General features: G+C 40.7%; 1 protein-coding gene across 3 annotated transcripts in view; it reads right to left on the bottom strand.

Moving 5' to 3' along the window:
- Positions 1-20,792, bottom strand: part of MICU1 (mitochondrial calcium uptake 1) — a 237,564-nt gene that overhangs the window by 36,120 nt on the left and 180,652 nt on the right. For all 3 annotated transcript variants that reach the window (XM_090278189.1, XM_090278188.1, XM_090278186.1), the window contains exon 9: positions 17,590-17,727. In XM_090278189.1, coding sequence (XP_090134315.1) covers positions 17,590-17,727 — 138 coding nt within the window. The remainder of the gene's footprint in view (positions 1-17,589; positions 17,728-20,792) is intronic.

Here is a 20,792-nt window from a genome sequence, read left to right on the forward strand (position 1 = left end):
GGGTGGAGCCGGGGAGGAGAGGCAGTGATGGTGGCAGCAGCAAGGCAGTGGCTGTGGCTGGCCCACATAAAGCACACTCACACATTATAAAAGTCAGGAGGGACACCTGGGAAGTGATCCCAGCCTCAGAGCAGACAGTGTGGCTCACAGGTCCAGTGCCAGGGAAAATAAAACCTCATTGCTTCTGACTGTGAAAACCAGTGGGGCTTGGGGCGAAGGAAGAAACTGTAGATCTCTCAGCAGAGTCCATTTGTTTAGAGAGCCCCTATGGAGCTATAACATCTGCAAAAACAACCACTTTGGGAACAACAACCAGGGCAACAGCTAGAGGGGTGGCAGTCCCATACGAGAAGCAGGAGAAGTGCCTGGAAAAGGGGTGAGTGCTGAGCAAGTGGCATTGCTCGTTCTCAGACCCCTCCCCCACATATAGTACCAGAATGTGGTGAAAGGGGTCAACCTGAACTGACAAATACCTAAGGCTCCACCCCTAAACGTAACAGGTGCAACAACTCTACCTAAGACACAGAGGCAAACACAGGAGCCTGTCAAGTTGAGGAGACAAAGAAGTATGGCCAAAAAGAGGAAGCAAATCAAGGTTCCAGTGGGAGAACTAAGCAATGAGGAGACAGCCAACCTACAGATGCAAGTTCAAAACACTGGTGATAAAGATGCTCACAGACCTGACAGATATACTTGAGTATGTCAAACACATAAGGGAAGAAGTGAAGGCTATGCTAAGTGAAACGAAGGAAAATCCACATGAAACCAATGGTGAAGGGAAGGAAGCTGGGGTTCAAATCAATGATTTAGAACGTAAAGAAGAAATAAAACAGTCAACCAGTGAAGAATGAAGAAACAAAAATTGTAAAAAACAAGGAGAGGCTTAGAAACCTCTGGGACAACTTTAAACATAGCAACATCCAAATCAGAGGTGCCAGAAGGAGAAGAGGAAGAGCAAGAAATTGAAAACTTTTGTGAAAAAAGAATGAAGAAAAACTTTCCGAATTTGGTGAAGGAAATAGACATACAAGTCCAGGAGGCTCAGAGAGTCCCAAACGAGCTACCCAGAGAGGACCGCACCAAGACAATCCTAATTAAAATGCCAAAGGTTCAAGATAAAAAGAATCTTAAAAGCAGCAAGAGAAAAGCAGAGAGTTACCTACAAAGAGGTTCCTATAACATGATTTCTCAAAATAAACTTTACAAATAAGAAGGGATTGGCAAGAAATATTCAAAGTGATGAAAAGGAAGGACCTATACCAAGGTTACTCTATCCAGCAAAGTTATCATTTAGAATGGAAGGGCAGATAAAGGGCTTCCCAGACAAGGTAAAGCTAAAGTAGCTTATCATCACCAAGCCATTACTAAAACAACTTATTTAAGAAAAAAAGATCAAAACTATGAACATTAAAATGACAAGAAAGTCACAACTATCAACAAATAAAAATCTAAAAAACAAAAACAAAAACAAACTAAGCAAACAACCAGAACAGTAACAGAATCATAGGTACGGGGACCATTTGGAGGGTTATCAGCTGGGTGGGGGAAGTGGGAGAAATGGGGAAATGGTGCAGAGATTAAGAAGCATAATTAGTAGGTACAAAATAGACAGGGAGATGTTAAGAATCATACCGGAAAGGGTGAAGCCAAAGAACTTATATGCACGAACTATGGACAAGAGCTAAGGGGTGGGAACTGCTGGAGGAAAGGGGGGTACTGGGCGGAGGAGAGCAAAGGGAAAAAGAAGTGGGAAAACTGTAACAACATAATCAATAATATATACTTAAAAAGAAGAAGAAAAGAAACATTGATCACTTGCCTTCCATATGCGCTGACTTGGGATCAAACCCACAACCTTTTGGTGTACGGGATGAGGCTCCAACTAACTGAACCACTCAGCCAGAATAGGGCTCATTATTCTAATTTTAGGGGATACATTTCCTTGCATTTTAAAAATATAGCACTATTTTCTATTTATGCTCCTTTAAGCAGAAATAAGTTTACTTATGTCTGTTTTTGAACTTTAAAATGAATCATGAAGTATGCATTCTACAGTCATACACGGCATAATGATGTTTCAGTCAATGAAGACTGCATTTGTGACAGTAATCCCATAAGATTAAAGTGGAGCTGAATATATTCTATCCCCTAGTGACATGGTAGCCTTGGTAATGTCATAGTTCTATGCATTGCTCACATGTTTGTGGTGATGCTGGTATAAACAAACCTACTGTGCTGCGAATTGTCAGTTGTATAAAAGCATAGCACATACACCATGTATATATTTCTATGTTTACATTTTTTAAAGTATATTTTATTGATCATGTTGTTATAGTAGTCCCAATATTTTTCCCCTTTATTCCATTCTGTTCAGTACCCCACTTCCCTCCAGTAATCCCATGCCCCTTAGTTCATGTCTATGGGTCATGCATATAAGTTCTTTGGCTTCACCCTTTCCGATATGATTCTTAACTTTTCCCTGTCTATTTTGTACCTACCAATTATACTTCTTAATCCCTGCACCATTTCCCCATTTCTCCACCTTCCCCCTCCCAGCTGATAACCCTCCAAATGATCCCCATACCTATGATTCTTTTTCTATTCTGGTTTGCTTAGTTTGAGTTCGTTTTTATTTTTTAGATTCAGTTGTTGATAGTTGTGAGTTTGTTGTCATTTTAATGTTCTTAGTTTTGACCTTTTTCTTAAGTAAGTCCCTTTAACATTTCATATAATAATGGCTTGGTGATGATGAACTCCTTTAGCTTTACCTTGTCTGGAAAACACTCTTTCTGCCCTTCCTGCCTAAATGAGAGCTTTGCTGGATAATCTTGGGAGAGCTCCTTGCTTTTCATCATGTTGAATACTTCATGTCAGTCCCTTCTTGCCTGCAAAGTTTCTTTTGAAAAATCAGCAACAGTCTTATAGACACCCCTTTGTAGGTAACTCTCTGCTTTTCTTTTGCTGCTTTTAAGATTCTCTCTTTATCCTTAACCTTTGGCATTTTGATTATGACGTGTCTTGGTGTGTTCTGCCCTGGGTCTAGTTTGTTTGGGACTCTCTGTGCTTCTTGGACCCGTATGTATATTTTCTTCCCCAAATTAGGGAAGTTTTCCCTTATTATTTTTTTCACATAATTTTTCAATTTCTTGCTCTTCCTCTTCATCTCTGGCAAACCTATGATTCGGATGTTGGCATGTTTATAGCTGTCCCAGAGGTTTCTAAGGCTCTCATTTAAAAAAATTCTCATTTCCTCCTTCTGTACTGGTTGACTGTTTGTTTCTTCATTATGTTCCAATCTGTTGATTTGAACCCTGATTTCCTTTCCTTCACCACTTGTTTCATATGGACTTTCCTTCAGTTCAGCCAGGAGAGCCTTCATTCTTTCCCCATCCTGTTTAACCTTTGTTGTCAAGTCTGTGAGTATCCTAATCACCAATGCCTTAAACTGTGCATCTATTAAGTTCTCTGTCTCCTCATCTGTTAGGCATGCTATCTGCTCATTGCTTAGTTGTGTCATTGGGACTTTGACCTGTCCCTACTTCTGGGTCATACTTCTCTGTCTCCTCCTCTTTCTGTGTTTGCCTCTGTGATTTGGGTAGGGCTGTAACACCTGTTACGTTACAGGGGGAAGAGCCTTAGGTATTCGTTAGTACTGGTGCATGTTTCATTTCATTTTGGCGCTGTATGTGGGGGAGGGGCCTGAGAGGGAAAAGTGCCGGCTGCCTGTCGCTTTTTCCAGGTACTTCCTCCCCTTTCTGTACTAAGCAAGCTGCCTCCTTTTCGAGACTGGCAGCTTCTTCCTCCGCGCCAGCCCCAACTTGCTTTCACAGTCAGAAGTAATGTGGCTCTATTTTCCCAGGCTCTGGAACTGCAAGCTGTGTGTACTAGTTTGGGGCTGGGATCGCTTCTCGGGTTTAAATGGTATGACTGTGTTTTTCGTTAGGGCTGCTGCTAGCCATGCCCACCTGCTGCTCTCCTGAGAGCCATGCTGTCTCTAGCTGTGCTGCCACCAAGCACTGCCCTGCAGCCGCTGCTCCGCTCCTCTTTCTGTCTGTCCTGGCTCCGCCTCTCCTACTTTTCTGGTTGATTAATTCTTCTTTATTTTTTGCTGGACTTCCCTGTAGTTTTAATTTTTTGATTTTTTTTTTTTTTTAAGTTTTGAAGTGGCTGTAAATTTCTTCTTAGTTGTAAGGAGAAGCTGTGCGTGTATTTACGCCTCCTTCTTGGCAAGAAGTCCCTGAACACTTTCTCGAGTACTTCTTCTTTGTATCTTTGTTTGTTGGACTTACATGCAGCTCAATTTTCAGGAACTTCTGGTTGTCTCTAGTTTTGAGGTAGTTGTATTCCTTCTTAGTTGTGGAGGGGGATGCAGCATGTCTTTCTAGGCCTCCATCTTGGCCAGAAGTCCCTTTATATGTTTTGATATACAAATACTTACCATTGTGCTACAATTGCCTACAGTATTCAGTACATAATATGTCATACTAGTTAGGCTAGAAGCAACAGACTATGTACCATATAACTTAGCTTGTGTAATAGGCTATAAGTTTATTTAAGTACACTCTATAATGTTTATACAATGATGAATCTCCTGACTAGTCATTTCTCAGAATGTATTACTGTTAAGTGGCACATGACTATAGTATATATGGCTTCTCTTTTTAAGATTTGTCCATATTTTTGTATATGCCTGTAGTTCATTCATTTTTATTGCTCTAAGTATTCCATTGTGTAAATATATCACAATTTATTTATCAATTCTATTTGGGCTGTTTCTAGTTTTTGGCAATTGTGAACAGTGGTGCATTTGTATTTAAGCATTTATTCCAACATTTATGGACTACATACTATGTACCAAGCTTCATAATATTTGGCAGTAAAATTGAAGGCCTATATTAAGTAATTTTCCCTTAACTTGAGGTCATTCTCTTGGCCTTGACTTAGAGCATCCATATTTAGGGTTCATTCTTTTATAAATGCCATAGTATGTTTTCTAAGATAAGCACTAGGCTAGAACCAACCTTATAGGAAATTATAGGTTCTACAATATCCCCTGCTTGTGGATGGCTAAACTAATATCATCTTTTCTTCCCCACCTCAAAAGATACACACACACACAGATATGTAGATGTGAAAACAACCCAAGTGTCCTTCAATAGATTTGAAAGGATAAAGAAAATGTGATATAATAAACTATTCAGTCTTTAAAAGGAAAGAAATCTGGACACATACTATATAACATGGATAAATGTTGAAGACATTATGCCAAGTGAAAGAAGCCACTTACAAAAGAAAAAATATTATATGATCCCATATAAATATTGTATGTGAGTAGTTAAGTTTATAGAGACAGAAAGAAGAATGGTGTTTGCCAGGGGATTGGGGGAGGGGGAAAATGGGGAATTATTGTTTAATGGGTATGGAGTTTCAGTCTGAGAAGATAAAATAAGTTCTAGAGATAGATGGTGGTGATGGTTGCACAACAATGTGAATGTCACTGAATTGTATACTTAAAAGTGGTAAATCTTGTTATGTACTTTTTACCACAACTTCAAAAAAAGGCTTGCTAAGTTATTACTTTTATTTATAGTAATTTATACTAGTTCCTATAGGAGATGTAACTCTGAGAGTGGTATGAAAGCTCAGTGAAAGGGGGCACCAGGTTTCTATTTCCCATGTTACTGGACTGAAACACTTGCCTTCAATAGTCTGTACTGTTACCTATAGGTGAGACAAGCATTCCTGCTTGGGAACCCACCCTTCCTTCCTTCCTCCATCTCTCCTTTCTTCTCTTCCTCCTTCTTTTTTCCCTTCCATTCTTCTTTCATGTATTAGTTCAGAATATTTTTTGAATACAAATAAAGCCCAACTTAACTGTCCAAAACAATTAGTAAAAAATAATATTACTCAACAACAACAACAACAACAACAAAAAGGCTTGCTAAAGCTTTTTTACTTTTTTTATTTTTATTAAGGCGTGGATTTCTATGGCAGGGGGAAAATAGGGTTCTGAGTTATTGAAAAGGTTTTTTTTTTTTTTTTAAGGCTAATCAGTAAACATAAAATTCCAAAAACAGAAAAGGCATGGTAGTGAAAATGCTCCCCATTCTGATAAACAATGTCTAATGTTTGTTAACAAATTTATCATGAAATATCAAATAATATAGCTCAAGACCAGAGTGTTTATGCTGAGAATTATTTGAGGACAGCAAGAACAATCTGAATTGAGTAGTTATTCATACAATAATTTAGAAAAATAGTGGTGTACAAATCACATTATGATTATTAAATAAAAATATGTAACACTTTGACTTTTATTACATATATAATAAAAACACTTATTGAGCACTTACAAACCACTGAGGACTATGCCAGGAATAGTGAAGAAAATAAAATTGCATTGGCCTTGATTTTATAAAGTTAAAACTTAGATAGGCTTCCTTAAAGAAAAGATCATGCCAATCACAAAATTCTTATTCCTTGGTATCTATCTCAGTAAAAAAATCTAGAGGGTTATTAGAATAAGACATAACATGAAGTTCATTCATGAAAGTGAAAGGATATGCTTTTCACAAATTGAGTTGTTCAGATTAGAAAGCTATAGCTTATACAGAAACTATTGGCAAGTGACTTGAACAAAGTCAAAAGAAAACATCCTTCTCTTAGGCTTGACATCAAAGGAATTTTCTTGACTAACTATGGGGAAATGGAAGAAAGAAGAGTTATTTTATTCTGTGACCCACTATTCAACCAACCAGTTATCTATCTACTTTTGGAAAGTTGTAATTATATAAAACTGGGCTTAGGTGACTAAAAAAAGAAAAGAATTTGAGTACTTTTTGAATATGAGGCAGGAAAGTGCTTCTCATTTTTAAATAAAATCTTAAAATTAAAAAAATTACAAGTACTTTGTGGGCAGTAGAAACACTTCTTTATGTTTCTTAAAACGAATTTAACATTACCAAGTTGTTAAACAAGCAAATAGAATTGCCTTCCAAAACTATAAGCAATTGACAAATATTTAGAAGAAAACATAAAAAATTTTCATGACTTTGGGTGAGGCAAAGAGTTCTATGATATGACACCAAAAGTACAATCCATAAAAGAAAAAAAATTGATGTCAGATTTCACCAAAATTAAAAACTTTTGTGTTTCAAAATACTGAGAAAACACACAAATCATAGACCAGGAGAAAATACTTAAAAATCATATATCTAATAAAGGACTTATATCCAAAACCATATAAAAAACTCTTATAACTCAATGAGATAATAATAACCCAATTTAAAAAGATTTGGATAGACATCTTACCAAAAAAGATATATGAATGTCTAGTTGGTACATATATGATGCTCAGAATCATCAGTCATTAAGAAAATACAAATTAAAACCCAATGAGAAACTTATATAATCCTATTAAGCAATGTCACTTCAATAAATTTAATTAAAAGAGAACACAATGAATTGGTGTTTCAGGATTCTTAGGGTATAATCCCAGCAGTGGGATTACTGGATCAAAAGGCAGTTCCATTTTTTGTTTTCTGAGAAAATGTCATACTGTTTTCCACAATGGTAGAGTGGATAAAAAAACTGTGGTACATTTACACAATGGAATACTGCACAGCAGAAAGAAAGAAGGAACTCCTACCCTTCACAACAGCATGGATAGAACTGGAGAGTATTGTGCTAAGTGAAATAAGCCAGGCAGCAAAGGACAAATACCATATGATCTCACCTATAAGTGGAACCTAATGAACCAAAATAGAACCAGTGATATAGAAATAAGAAACAAACTGACAGTGACCAGAGGGGGAGAGGAGGGGGATAACGGGGGAAAGAAGGGGAAGGGTCTAGTCAAGGACCAAGTATAAATGACTCAAGGACATGAACAGCAGGATGGGGATTGAGTGTGGGAGCTGGGGGAGGGGCAGGGCAGGGGAAAAATTGGGACAAGTGTAATTGAACAACAATAAAATAAAATAAAATGAAAAAAAAAAAAGAACACAATGAGACACCATCATATACCTATTAGGATGACTGTAATAAAAAAGACAAGAACAACTTTTTGTGAGGATGTGGAGAAACTGGAACTCTCATACATTGCTGTGGAAATGTAACACAGTACAGATACTTTGAATAACAGTTTGACAATTTCTTTAAAAAAAGTTAAACATAATTTTACCATATAACCCAGCCATAACACTCCTAGGAATCTCCTTAAGAGAAATGAAAATATAAAGTCCATATAAGGCTTGTATGCAAATGTTCATAGAGGTATTATTTATCATAGCCCAAAAGTGGAAACAATTCAAATGTTTATAAACTGGTGAACGGATAAACAAAATGGAGTATATCCATTCATTGAAATACTACTTAGTATTCAGCAATAAGAAGTAACAAATTATTAATATAAGCAATAACGTGGATAAATCTCAAAAATGTAAGTAAATAAAAGCCAGACACAAAAGACTACATTATATGAAATATCCAGAAAAGGCAAATGTACAGAGATAAAATAGAAGATTTATGGTTGTTGGTGGCTAGGGTGGAAATAAGGATTGACTGCAAACTGGCATTAGGAATCTTTTTGGGTGATGGGAATGTTCTAAAACTGGGTTGCAATGTCGATTGGATAGATCTGTAAATTTACTAAAAATCACTGAGTTGTACACTTAAAATGGGTAAATTTATGGTATAAAAATTATACCTCAATAAAGCTTTAAAGAAATAAAAGCAGTTGTAATAGATGAGAAGATGGGTAAGGAAAATTTGGCTTCTTCTGAAGTCAGCTGGAAAGCCAGAAATTGAGTGCTGACAGGCCACGGATAAGTACAAACACTGTGATGTCGACTCAACACGGGAGGAGACAGTTATAAGCTCATCCGATTGGCGAAGGAAACGAGCGCCAGGGGTCTCCTCTGACGGTGGGAGAGGTCATCGCACCTCACTGGACAGCTACCGTCTCGCCATGGCTCGCCTACCCCACTGGGTGCGTGGGGATCAGAGAGGTGCCTCTCGAAAAGTGGGCCACAAAACACCCGCACCAGTTAATTCCAAGCAAACAACAAGAAAGAAGCCTCCGGCTCTTCGCCTCGCTAGCTGGAACATCAGGACCATGTGCTCCGGACTTACTGCAGACCTTCCGTGGATCAAGGGTGCCAGGAAAACCGCTGTCATCGATAGGGAACTGGCACGACTAAACATCGACATTGCGGCTCTACAGGAGACCCGGTTGGCCGACAACGGAACTATCAGAGAAACCAACTACACCTTCTACTGGCAAGGGAAGTCTCCGGACCAACCAAGACAGCACGGTGTTGGGTTCGCTGTGAAGAACACGCTTGTTAACTCCATAGAGCCACCCACAGGAGGCACAGAGAGACTACTTACCCTCCGATTGTCAACAACTTTCGGCCCAGTCAGCATTCTTAGCGCGTATGCCCCAACCCTCTGCGCCACCACCGAAGAGAAAGAACAGTTCTACCATGCACTGGACGAAGCGTTATCCAAGATTCCCAGAAGTAACGCTCTTTATCTCCTTGGAGACTTCAACGCAAGAGTAGGAGCCGACCACATGGCCTGGCCCACCTGCCTTGGAAACTTTGGGAGAGGAAAGATCAATGAGAATGGTCAGCGACTGCTTGAGCTTTTGTGTCACCATGGCCTGTGCGTGACAAACACATTCTTCAAGTGCAAAGAGATCCACCAGGTGTCATGGAGGCACCCCCGCTCACGTCATTGGCACCAGCTTGACCTCGTCATCACCAGAAGAACGGATATTGGCAGCACCCTCCTCACCCGCAGCTACCACAGTGCAGACTGCAACACGGACCATGCCCTCGTGGTAAGCAAGGTGCGCATAATGCCGAAGAGGTTGCACCACTCCAAGATGAAGGGTCGCCCACGCATCAACACCAGTTGTGCCAGCAACCCAGTTAAGACCCAGCAATTCATCAACAAGATGGAAGATGCACTCGGCGAGGGAGTGGCGGCAGATGACATTATCGAATCCAATTGGCCACGTCTCCGCGACGCCATATACAACTCCGCCATTATTGCTTACGGGAAGAAAGAGCGGAAGAACGCTGACTGGTACGAGGCTCACTGGGAAGAAATGGAACCCGTGATCGAGGCTAAGAGGAAGGCCCTACTGGCTTACAAGGTCACGCCCACTCCCAGTACACTTCAAGCTCTACGGGCTGCCAGGAACAAAGTCCAGAAGACCGCCCGCCACTGTGCCAACACCTATTGGCTAAACCTGTGCAGAAGCATCCAGGAAGCCGCCGATATAGGCAACGCACGAGGAATGTATGAGGGTATCAAGAAGGCAACAGGCCTAATCCCCTCCAAGATCGCCCCCCTTAAGTCCAAGACAGGTGAGGTCATCACTGACCAGGAACAGCAAATGCGGCGGTGGACCGAGCACTACCTCGAGCTGTACGCAACGAAAAACACCGTAACAGACACTGCTCTTAACGCCATCCCAGACCTACCAGTCATGGAGGAGCTAGACACCCCACCTACTGCGGCAGAGCTCGGCAAAGCCATCGACCGCCTCGCTTGCGGGAAAGCACCAGGAAGCGACGGAATCCCTCCAGAAATCCTAAAGAGCGGGAAACCAGTCCTGCTACAGCCGCTCCACCATCTACTCTGTCTCTGCTGGAAGGAGGGTTACATCCCCCAGGATATGAGAGACGCCAACATTATCACCATGTACAAGAACAAAGGAGACCGCAGCGACTGCAACAACTACCGGGGCATCTCTCTCCTCAGCGTCGTCGGCAAAGTATTCGCCCGGGTCGCTCTTGCCCGCCTGCAGACCCTTGCTTCCCGCGTCTACCCAGAGTCCCAGTGTGGCTTCAGAGCTGGCCGATCAACAGTGGACATGATCTTCTCCCTACGCCAGCTGCAGGAGAAGTGTCACGAGCAGCATAAACCACTCTACCTCGCCTTTATCGACCTCACGAAGGCGTTTGATCTGGTCAGTCGAAGCGGACTCTTCAGCTTGCTACGGAAGATTGGCTGTCCACCACATCTGCTTGCTGTGGTCATGTCCTTTCACGACAACATGCACAGCATGGTGTCCTACAACGGCGCAACCTCTGAGGCCTTCCCAGTCAGCAGCGGAGTAAAGCAGGGCTGCGTCCTCGCGCCTACACTGTTCGGAATCTTCTTCTCCATGCTCCTCCAATACGCCTTTAAGGACTGCAGCGAGGGTGTCTTCATTCACACCAGATCCGATGGCAAGCTCTACAACCTGGCCCGTCTACGAGCCAAGACCAAAGTCAAAGAGGTGCTCATCCGTGAGATGCTCTTCGCCGACGACGCAGCTTTGACATCACACTCCGAAGAGGGACTCCAGCAGCTAGTCACTTGCCTTTCCCACGCATGCAAGGAGTTCGGACTAGCCATCAGCCTGACGAAGACGAATGTTATGGCTCAAGGCACGGGGACTCCCCCATGCATCACCATCGACGGATACACCCTGGAGGTTGTCAACGACTTCACTTACCTCGGGTCCACCATCTCGAGCTCTCTGTCAGTCGACTTGGAGGTCAACCAGAGAATCGCCAGGGCAGCCACAGTTATGGCCAGACTGAACCGGCGAGCGTGGAACAATTCCAGCCTCACTGAGAAAACCAGACTGCGCATCTACCAAGCCTGCGTACTCAGCACTCTCCTCTATGGCAGCGAGACGTGGACCACCTACGCAAGGCACGAAAGGAAACTCAACAGCTTCCACATGAGGTGCCTGCGACGCGTCCTGCATGTCGCCTGGCAGGATAAGGTCCCCAACACCGAGGTGCTGAAGCGAGCCAACATGAGCAGTTTGCATGCAGTTCTTAGCGAGAGACGCCTCAGATGGCTCGGCCATGTCAAAAGAATGGATGCAGGCCGTATCCCCAAAGACCTCCTCTACGGCGAGCTAGCAGAAGGCAAGAGGATGACAGGGCGCCCAAAACTGCGGTTCAAAGACATCTGCAAAAAGGACATGACACAATGCTCCATCAATCTCAACACATGGGAAGTTCAAGCAGACGACCGCCTAGCCTGGAGGCTCGCGGTCAGGCAAGGTACGTCACGCGCGGAGGCTGCGCGCAACGAGGAGGCGGTCCAGAAAAGATCGAGGCGGAAGCAGCGTCAGCAGCAGCAACAACAGCCATCTGCCTTCACCTGTACCAAGTGCGGCAGGGATTGTCACTCCCGAATCGGACTGCACAGCCATTCTCGGCGGTGCAGATAGACTCTCAGGAAGCTACGCCATCGTCTCTCGAGACGGACGGCTGCCGACGACGACGTGATGGATGGATTCCCTGCCTTGTCTTTTAATTGGTCATACAAATCCATCTGCCAGGAATCAATCCATCACCTGAGTCTTTCAAGGGCTATGTGAGCAATGTTTCTAGAATCTGGTATCCATGATGACCACAATGTGGTCCAACTCTCAAATATCTGCAAGAATAAGCAAGAGGAGAGCCCACATAAAGATTATCGACAGATAGTATGAAATTAATAATTTAATAGTTTTATTATAACTGTTTGTAAGTACTAACTCTGCTTAATGGCTAGCAGCAGTATTAATAAGCAATAATATACATAGAAAGCTATTGGGGATAGGGCTATAAGAAGACACATGTAACAAAAGCAAATAGCTTAATAACCTCTGCTTGTCAAAATCCTACTCTGCATGGGCAACAGCAGACCCTCCATATCACCCTGCCCAGGCTCTGTAGCTTCAGCTTCACTGGAGAGGACACTCCAGCGTCATCGCAAGATGTCGATTCAACACGGGAGGAGACAGATACCGTGTCACTCCCGAGTCGGACTGCACAGCCATTCTCGGCGGTGCAGATAGACTCTTAAGAAGCTACACTATCGTCTCTCGAGACGGACGGCTGCCGACGTCGACTCTGCCTTTAAGGCCAAGTTCAAATATTATCTCTTCCAAGAATTCTTACTCAAGTCTCTTCAGTTGGTTCTACTCTTTCTCACTGGTGCCTCCAAAAGAACTCAAATCTTTATATAGGTACTTAATACATTGATCAATGCATTTGACAAACATTTGATTATGACACACTTACTATACAGACTTGATAAGTAAGACACTGTTCTCAAGAGACTCAAAGTTGAGTGAATTGCCTTATAATTATTTATTATCTGTGTTCCTTAACTGGGAATGTTAAGTTCCATAAGGGTTTTCTCATTACTGTGTTCCCAATATTTAGAAGAATGTTTGGCACATAGTGATGTTCAATAAATATTGAATACAAAATTACGTAGTTCTTTGCATACATATTTTTTTCTTACTACGCTATATATTTCTTGAGGATAAGTGATGGTTTTTGCTCATCTCTTCCCTTTCTTATAGCACCTGGCTTAGTGTCTTGCACATTGCAATGTCTGTCATTGAATTGAACTGTAAATTTTCAATTCATCCTTAAGTGGATTTACTAAATTATTTAAGTTTTCAGCTTCTGCACTTGAGCATAGAAAACCACCACTGTGAATTAAATTTATGAAGTCTCAGAAAACACTTTCTTTTAATGAGAAGACAACAATTTACAGGATGAAAAACAAGGAAATTTTAGAACTAAGTCAGATTTGGCCTAAAATAATTCACAGGAAAAAGATTATTGAGGGGAATAGGGAAAATATGGTAGAGGTTGGGGACTAATCTTTAAAATGAAGCTCCCCCTGAAAAAAACACCTCCCCAAACATGTTCTGCCACTTAAAAAGAAAACTCTGATAAATAAGAAACATGGTCATTACTCAGGGAATGAACACAGTACATTTTCCAGGAATGGCAGTTTCCCTAATTCTTTAATTCAGAGCCACTGATGAAACATGCCTCCCCCCGAACCAGAGCAGTGGCTCCTAAGCCTAATTTCACATCAAAATCACCTGGGAAGCCTTTTAAGAAACACTGATGCCTGGATCCACCCACTGAACTTCTGATTTAATTAGTTTGAAGAGTGCTTCCCAAGTGATCCTACTGGACAACCAGGGTCAAGAAGCATTGCTCTGGGGAAGAGTATGGTTAGGAGAAGTAGAACTTTGCCATGAAAAGGTCAATATCTGGAACAGAGAGTGTTGGCTTTTAGTCCAGACTCTGGGTGGGTCATTAATTTCTCTTTCTCTATGTCTCTATATTTTCAAAGGCAAAATAAGATCTAACAAGACTGTTAGAAATACAGGAAGAAAAAAAAAAAAGGATGTGAAGCACTGCATGCTCATTAAGTATTATACAAATGTTTATTTAATACACCACTAGAACCTTCAATCTTTTAGGTCTCCTTTAATATTTTGTACAGCACCCCCCACACAAAATGTTAACATGAGCCAAATTAAAACTGACACTTTCATATTAACAAATCCAAAGTGAAATAAAGAAGCAATTAGAAAAGATGGTGATTCCCCTCTACTGGGAAAAGGTCTTAGAGATGGAGTGATAACTAAAGGAGCAAAAGGTTTCATTAGCATTCATTTTACTTAATTACTATGTTCACAAACTATTTAACCAGCATGAGAAGACAATCAATCTACCTCTCCTTACTAAAGCAAGCTAGAAATTCTGGCCCAGAAGTAATTTAGCGCCCCAAATTTTCATCATCTGACAAAATTTGTCCTTTCACTTCAGAGCTTTTTTGAAAGGTCTTCAGGTCATGAATTAACTCCTGCCAAAGCTAAAATATTGTTTCAAGGCAGATGTCTCCAACACCTAATTTATTGGTTTTAAATATAAATTCATAATAAAACATGAATTAGTGTACCATGATAGGTAATTATTTTAAGGTCAAGTCACTGTCTGAACTAAACTTTAAAAAGAAGTCTGGTCAAAAGAAAGGAGTGTTTCCTAATGCAAACACTATGCTTCCAGCATCAGCGCTAAAAAACCCACCCAAACATTTGCAATCAATTTTCTATAATTATAATCTCCAACAGATCAGGGCAGGTATTGGGTAGTGTAGAGGTACTGTCCTCTGTCACTTTCAATTAATGACAATCCTTTCCCTCACAGTCAAGGGAACACCTGATGTAGGGACAGGCTGGGCCGAATTCAGAGAAGCTGGCACTTTCTCTCAGAGTGCAGCCTACCCTCGGTTGTAGCCCACAGCCTGGTTCAGAGGTCCTTTCAACTTTCTGACATCCAAGACAAGGAAGAAAAAGTCTGTGTGATAAGAATTGCTTTCTGCCAACTTGGGGCAATGCTAACTGTGTAAGATTTCCTGCACAAAGACTAATATATAAGCAATCCTATTTTGTATGGTCAGTTACTGAATCTTTAAAGCTACAGCGCCCTTATAATGCACACCTAGGACAAGCTTCTCAATTCATGAGGCCCAGAAGGTTAAACAATTTGTCTAATATCCATGGAAACCTCTGAGGCAGGACGTGAATCTAAGTGTTCTGGCTCCATGTCTCCCAGACCACACTAGATTGGCAATTGTTCACGGAACATTTTTAGTGCTAGGTCAGTTTCTGGTCATGACCAAATTAGTAATAATTGTCCAGTGGAAAGGGTATTGGGTTGAGAATGAGAAGACAGAGGTTTGCTAGCATTGCCGTGTGAGTGTGTGTGTGTGTGTGTGTGTGTGTGTGTGTGTGTGTGAGAGAGAGAGAGAGAGAGAGAGAGAGAGTGTGTGTGTGTGTGTGAGATCTTTAAGCGGTCTGGCCTCTTAACTAATTTCTGCTCCATTTTGTCCTTCCCACTCCCTGGCGAACCCCCAGATGCTGATTCAGTTCTACCATCTGCCTCTTCTTGCACCAGGTGCAGCAAATGCTGAAAGGTATGAGAGTAGGGTTGACTAGTGCCACTATAATCCATGGTCTCCAATCTCAGCGCTGCTCAAAAGATGCTCAATTATCTCTTCCTGAATTCTCTACTAATCTTAATATCAGTCTTTTTGCTTCCATGCTTGCTCCCTTCCAAAATATTTTTCATAAGTAGCCAGTCATCTCTTTAAATATACCTATAACCATATCATTTCTCTGCTCACAACCCTTTAATAACTTCTCATTGCACTATGAATAAAATCCAAACTCATTCCATGCCTGCAAGGTCCTGCATGTTCTGGCCCTCATCTCCCTTTCTAACTTCACCTCTATTCTCCTCCTTCACAGTATGCTCCAATCACAACAATTCCCTTCAGTTCCTTACAGATGCCAGGTCTGTCTTTTTCCTGTTATGTAATGAATGTTTGTATCCCTCCAAAACTTACACATTGAAGCCCTAACTCCCAGGGTGGTTTTATTAGGAGACAGCCCTCTAAGTAAATAATTAAGGTTAAATAAGGTCCTAGGGGTGGAGCCCTGGTCTAATATGATTAGTGTTCTTATAAAAAGACACATCAGCCCTGGCTAGGTGGCTCAGGTGGTTGGAGCACTGTCCCATAGACCAAAAGATTGTGAGTTCGATCCCCAGTCAGGGCACATACCTAGATTACTGTTTGATCCCCAGTTGGGGCATGTGTGGGAGGCAACAGATTGATGTTTTTCACATTAGTGTTTCTCTTTCTCCCTTCCCCTATCTCTAAAATCAATAATCGTATCCTTGGGTGAGGATTAAAAAAAAGAGCTAGTGTGAGCACTCCCTCCCCTCCTCATCTCTGTGCAAACACCAAGGAAAGGTGTGAGGACACAGCAAGAAGACGGCACCTACAGGCCGGGAAAGAGAGCCCTCATTAGAAAGTTAATTGGACCTCTAGACTCCAGAACTGTGAGAAAAACAAGTTCCTGTTGTTTAGGACACCTAGTCTGTGTTACAGTATTTTGTTATAGCAGCCCAAGCAAACTTGTATATTGCCTGAGAATATTTAACATACGCTATTTCCTTTTTGGAGCCTCTCCTCCTCTCTTCTTTTCTTCTCCTCTTCTCTTTCTTTGCTTCATTGCTTCTCACTCTAATATGTCCTCCAATCAACCACTCTAATAAAACAGCTCTCCCAAAGGTCACCAATTATTACCATTTAACCAAAACCAACGGATGTTTGCCATCTTATTTTACTGGGCCATCTCTGTCACATGTGACACCGCAGACCCTGAAGTTCCTGAAGCCTCTACTTCCTTAGCTTTGATTTCACTACGTTCTCCAGGTATTTCTCTAAACATTTCCTCAAGATTTCCTTCCTGAGCTGCTTAAATGTTCGTGTTCTTTTGGATTTTGTCCTTTCCCACAGTTCTTTTCTATACTTACTCTCCCTGGGTGATCTCATCCATCCTTCTGTTCTAACTCTTAACAGTGTTGATGATTCCTAAATCTACCTCAGTCTCTAAAGTAGAGTTAAATATCCAAATGCTTGCTAATCAACTCTACTTGGATGTTCATAGGCATTTTAAACTCAAGATATCTACAGATGAACTCTTTATCTTCCCTTATATACCAGCCTCTCTTTTAAAATTCTCATTCTCAGTTCATGGTGTCACCTTTGTCTGAATAAGAAAACTAGGGTCATTCTGGGTTCTCACCTCCCCCTCATCCACTGCTCAGTTTCTTCAGGTACCAGAGATGAATTAGTCATCATCTTTGGTTCATGACACAATGTTTCCATGGTTTGGTTCTCTTTCTTCCTCTAGGCAAAGATACCTACCTTTCCCTCTTTGAAGAGCTTCTTGAGCTGCTTCTGCATGGCAGTCAGCTTCTTGGACTGCACCCCACTGTAGGCCAGCAGCATGCCACCAAACTGCCTCTCAGTAATTCTCCCGTCCACAGGGTCATGGCGCTCAAACTGAGAGGGAAACAGAAAGAGTCTTCTTGGGATCAAATGAAAAGTATTTTGACATGGAATGTGGAATGATCATCTGTGTTAGAGGGCAGAAACTCGATGGCTAGGATTGTATTTCTGAACTATAATTCTCACCAAGATCTGAAAAAATTAATCTGAAAGAGAAGATCTTGGTTCTTTTCTCCAGCTCTGCCACTGAATATTCATGTAATCAGGAAAGTAACCCAACCACTCTGGGCCTCAATTTCCTCACAGATAAAACATAGCTGCTATAACAACTCATATACCCCACGATCAGGAGCATATTTGCAGGAATCAAAACAAATGTTAAAACTCCATTCTAATATTATTGGTAATAAGTGATCTTTGTACCATCCATATCCCTGCTACTCAGAGAAGACATAAATGCTAATTATCATATATTTGATTAATTATGAATATATAAATTCATATCAGTTCCTCAATCTGTACTTAACATTGTTATACACTCAAGACTTTTATTAAAGATTTCAAGTTTCCCCCAAATGGTAATCATATTCTAGGACATCAACAGAACTTGAAAAAAGTGTATACAATACAGGACATCTTAATTAGACATGATTACTTACCATAAAGCTATTGAAAAATCATTAAATATATTTAAATATGCAGATGGAAAGGTTAAGTATAAAGGACCTCTAGTTAATCTAAGTAATATCAGAAAATGAAGATTTTAATTTAAAAATGGAGACAGAAAGTTATCTCAGTGCCAGCTGCAGTGTTAATGATACTTATAAATGCATAGATAATAACATGGCTAAAGATGGGACCAGAAAAAATTAGAAATCAAAATGATTTGAAGATGGTAAAATTTCCCCATGGTTTTATTGGAAAATAACAGTTATCAGCAAACTTTCAGATTCCTGTGCAGTGGGACTTGATCCTATTCTCCTGAGAGGAGTATGTATACATAGACATAAGACATTGCTAAGTAAGGTCATAACAGCAAACATTTCCTGAGTGTCTACTAGTTGTCTAGTACTAGTGGGGTGTTAGTCTAGTGGGGTATAGAAAAGATGATTCAGAAACTGAATCAATATATAGGGACTTCAATATATAGTAGGGAGATAATACATATATTAGATTCAAAATAAGGAAGCATGTAGTCAAGAGTGAAATTCTCTCTCAATTCTTATTCCTCAGCTTGATAAGCTGACAGACACCTTAATTTGTTTCCTCAGTAGTGAGAGACTGTCAGTGAGCAACACACAAGAACTGTGTTTTAACAAGAGAAACCATTTACTGAGCATGTACTATGGGCCAGGTTCTTCACCCATATATTCTTTCATTTAATCACTATAACAACCCTATGGAGTAGATGTTATCAGCTCCATTTTACAGATGAGAAAACTGAGGTGACACGAAGTTACATGTGGCAGAGCTGGGATTTAAACTCAGCTCTGTCTGGAACTAAGGACTGTATTTCAATGCCGCACTGTTTCATTCTGCTAGGCAGTAGTACATATTCATCCTATAGAATTGCACTATGTTGTTTTGGAAAAACTTATATAGTCATGGGGTCAGTCATATTTAAAGTGAGAAGCAAAACAATTTTCAAAGAAATCAACATCAATATTAAGTGAAAGCCTTTTTTTAACCCAGTTGCCCAATACTTCAAGTTTGTTACACCATCACTTCTGAAGAGCTGATTAATTTTTGACAACACCAAAAGTTTTCAGGATTCAAGTCTGATTTATGATTTAATTTACAATCTTGAAATAAAATGGAAGGCTGATACAATTTTTGCTAATGGGCATACTTTCTACAATGTTTAAATCAGATTTTAGTGAAATGTGATACCCAGGCAAAAGTTGGAGATGCATAGTTCTTCTATGGACTTCTTTAAGGCAAGTGTAACAAGGCTGTGGTACTGCTTGCCAGGATAGACTTTAACAGTTTAGGACACTCATTTCAGCCTTCTCTGGGAGATGTCACAGCTGAGGAGAAATCCCATATATTTGAATTAAATGTGTTTTAAGCTTTATCCCACAAGATATAGTCAAGGTTGAAATGTTTCTTGTTTATAATATTGGCAGCAGTAGTTGCATAAGCTTGCTCTAGGTTTATGAAAGTCCTGTATTATTCTGTTCTCCATGGGGGTATAAAATCTCACCTCTGTTTTGTTTCAAAGACAGAAAAGACAAATTGCAGTGGAGATCCCCATGTAACAATTCCATACTCAAGTTAGCATTTTTACTAATGTTTTTTAAAAATTCAGATTTGTCTTTATTATTATTATGTGATTGGAACCTGAAAGGGCTTACAGACTATAAAACTCTTTTCCATGTAGTATGGCTCACTTCAAAGTTTTCTATTTCCTCTGTAATTTGATTTTTGGCAGCACCTCTTCTTTTAGGTATTTAGGCTCTTTTGAGGCAAGATTGCCTTATTTCCCAGGTCTTGAATGTGGCTGGAGGAGGCAAGGGAGTGCTCTTTCTCTTTACCCACAAAACTGCTAATAAAAAATGATTTGAACTAATGTGCTATTCATTTAACATTTATTAACTGAAGGCCTACCACACTAAGGCTACGGAGCTTCAAGGGTAGTTTCTCAAGGACCTTCATTAGGTCTAAATTTTAAAGGGCAATAACAAGACATAATGTGGCTGTAGGGATAAAGTGTGTGTCTTAAACCTACACAATCCTGTGTTTCCTGAAGACTGTATGAATGTAATCTCCAAGGTCATGAGAGGGTCTTTGGGAGAAAGACATAGGTTATTACAAAATTATCACAATGTAGAAAGCTTCTAATTTTATATTTGGAAGCAATTCAAATAACTGGCTTATATTTTAGGTAATCATTAATAAAGCCTCTTTATGGTCCACATTAGTGACAATTAACGAGATTCGTTCTATTTTATACTATGACACAGAAACTCTCCATTCTGGTGCACCGCTAACCATTTGCATTGCTTTTCTGCATCTAGGAAGAGAGCTAATAAACAGCCTAGCATTTTCTCTTCTCTAGCCCTGCCACTTTCTCAAATGTATACAAGCTGTTGTCTCTCTGCTGTTCCCTAGGGGGCGGC

Source organism: Furipterus horrens, unplaced genomic scaffold (assembly GCF_987537825.1).
Source record: "Furipterus horrens unplaced genomic scaffold, mFurHor1.1.pri manual_scaffold_5, whole genome shotgun sequence".
Classification (NCBI taxonomy): domain Eukaryota; kingdom Metazoa; phylum Chordata; class Mammalia; order Chiroptera; family Furipteridae; genus Furipterus; species Furipterus horrens.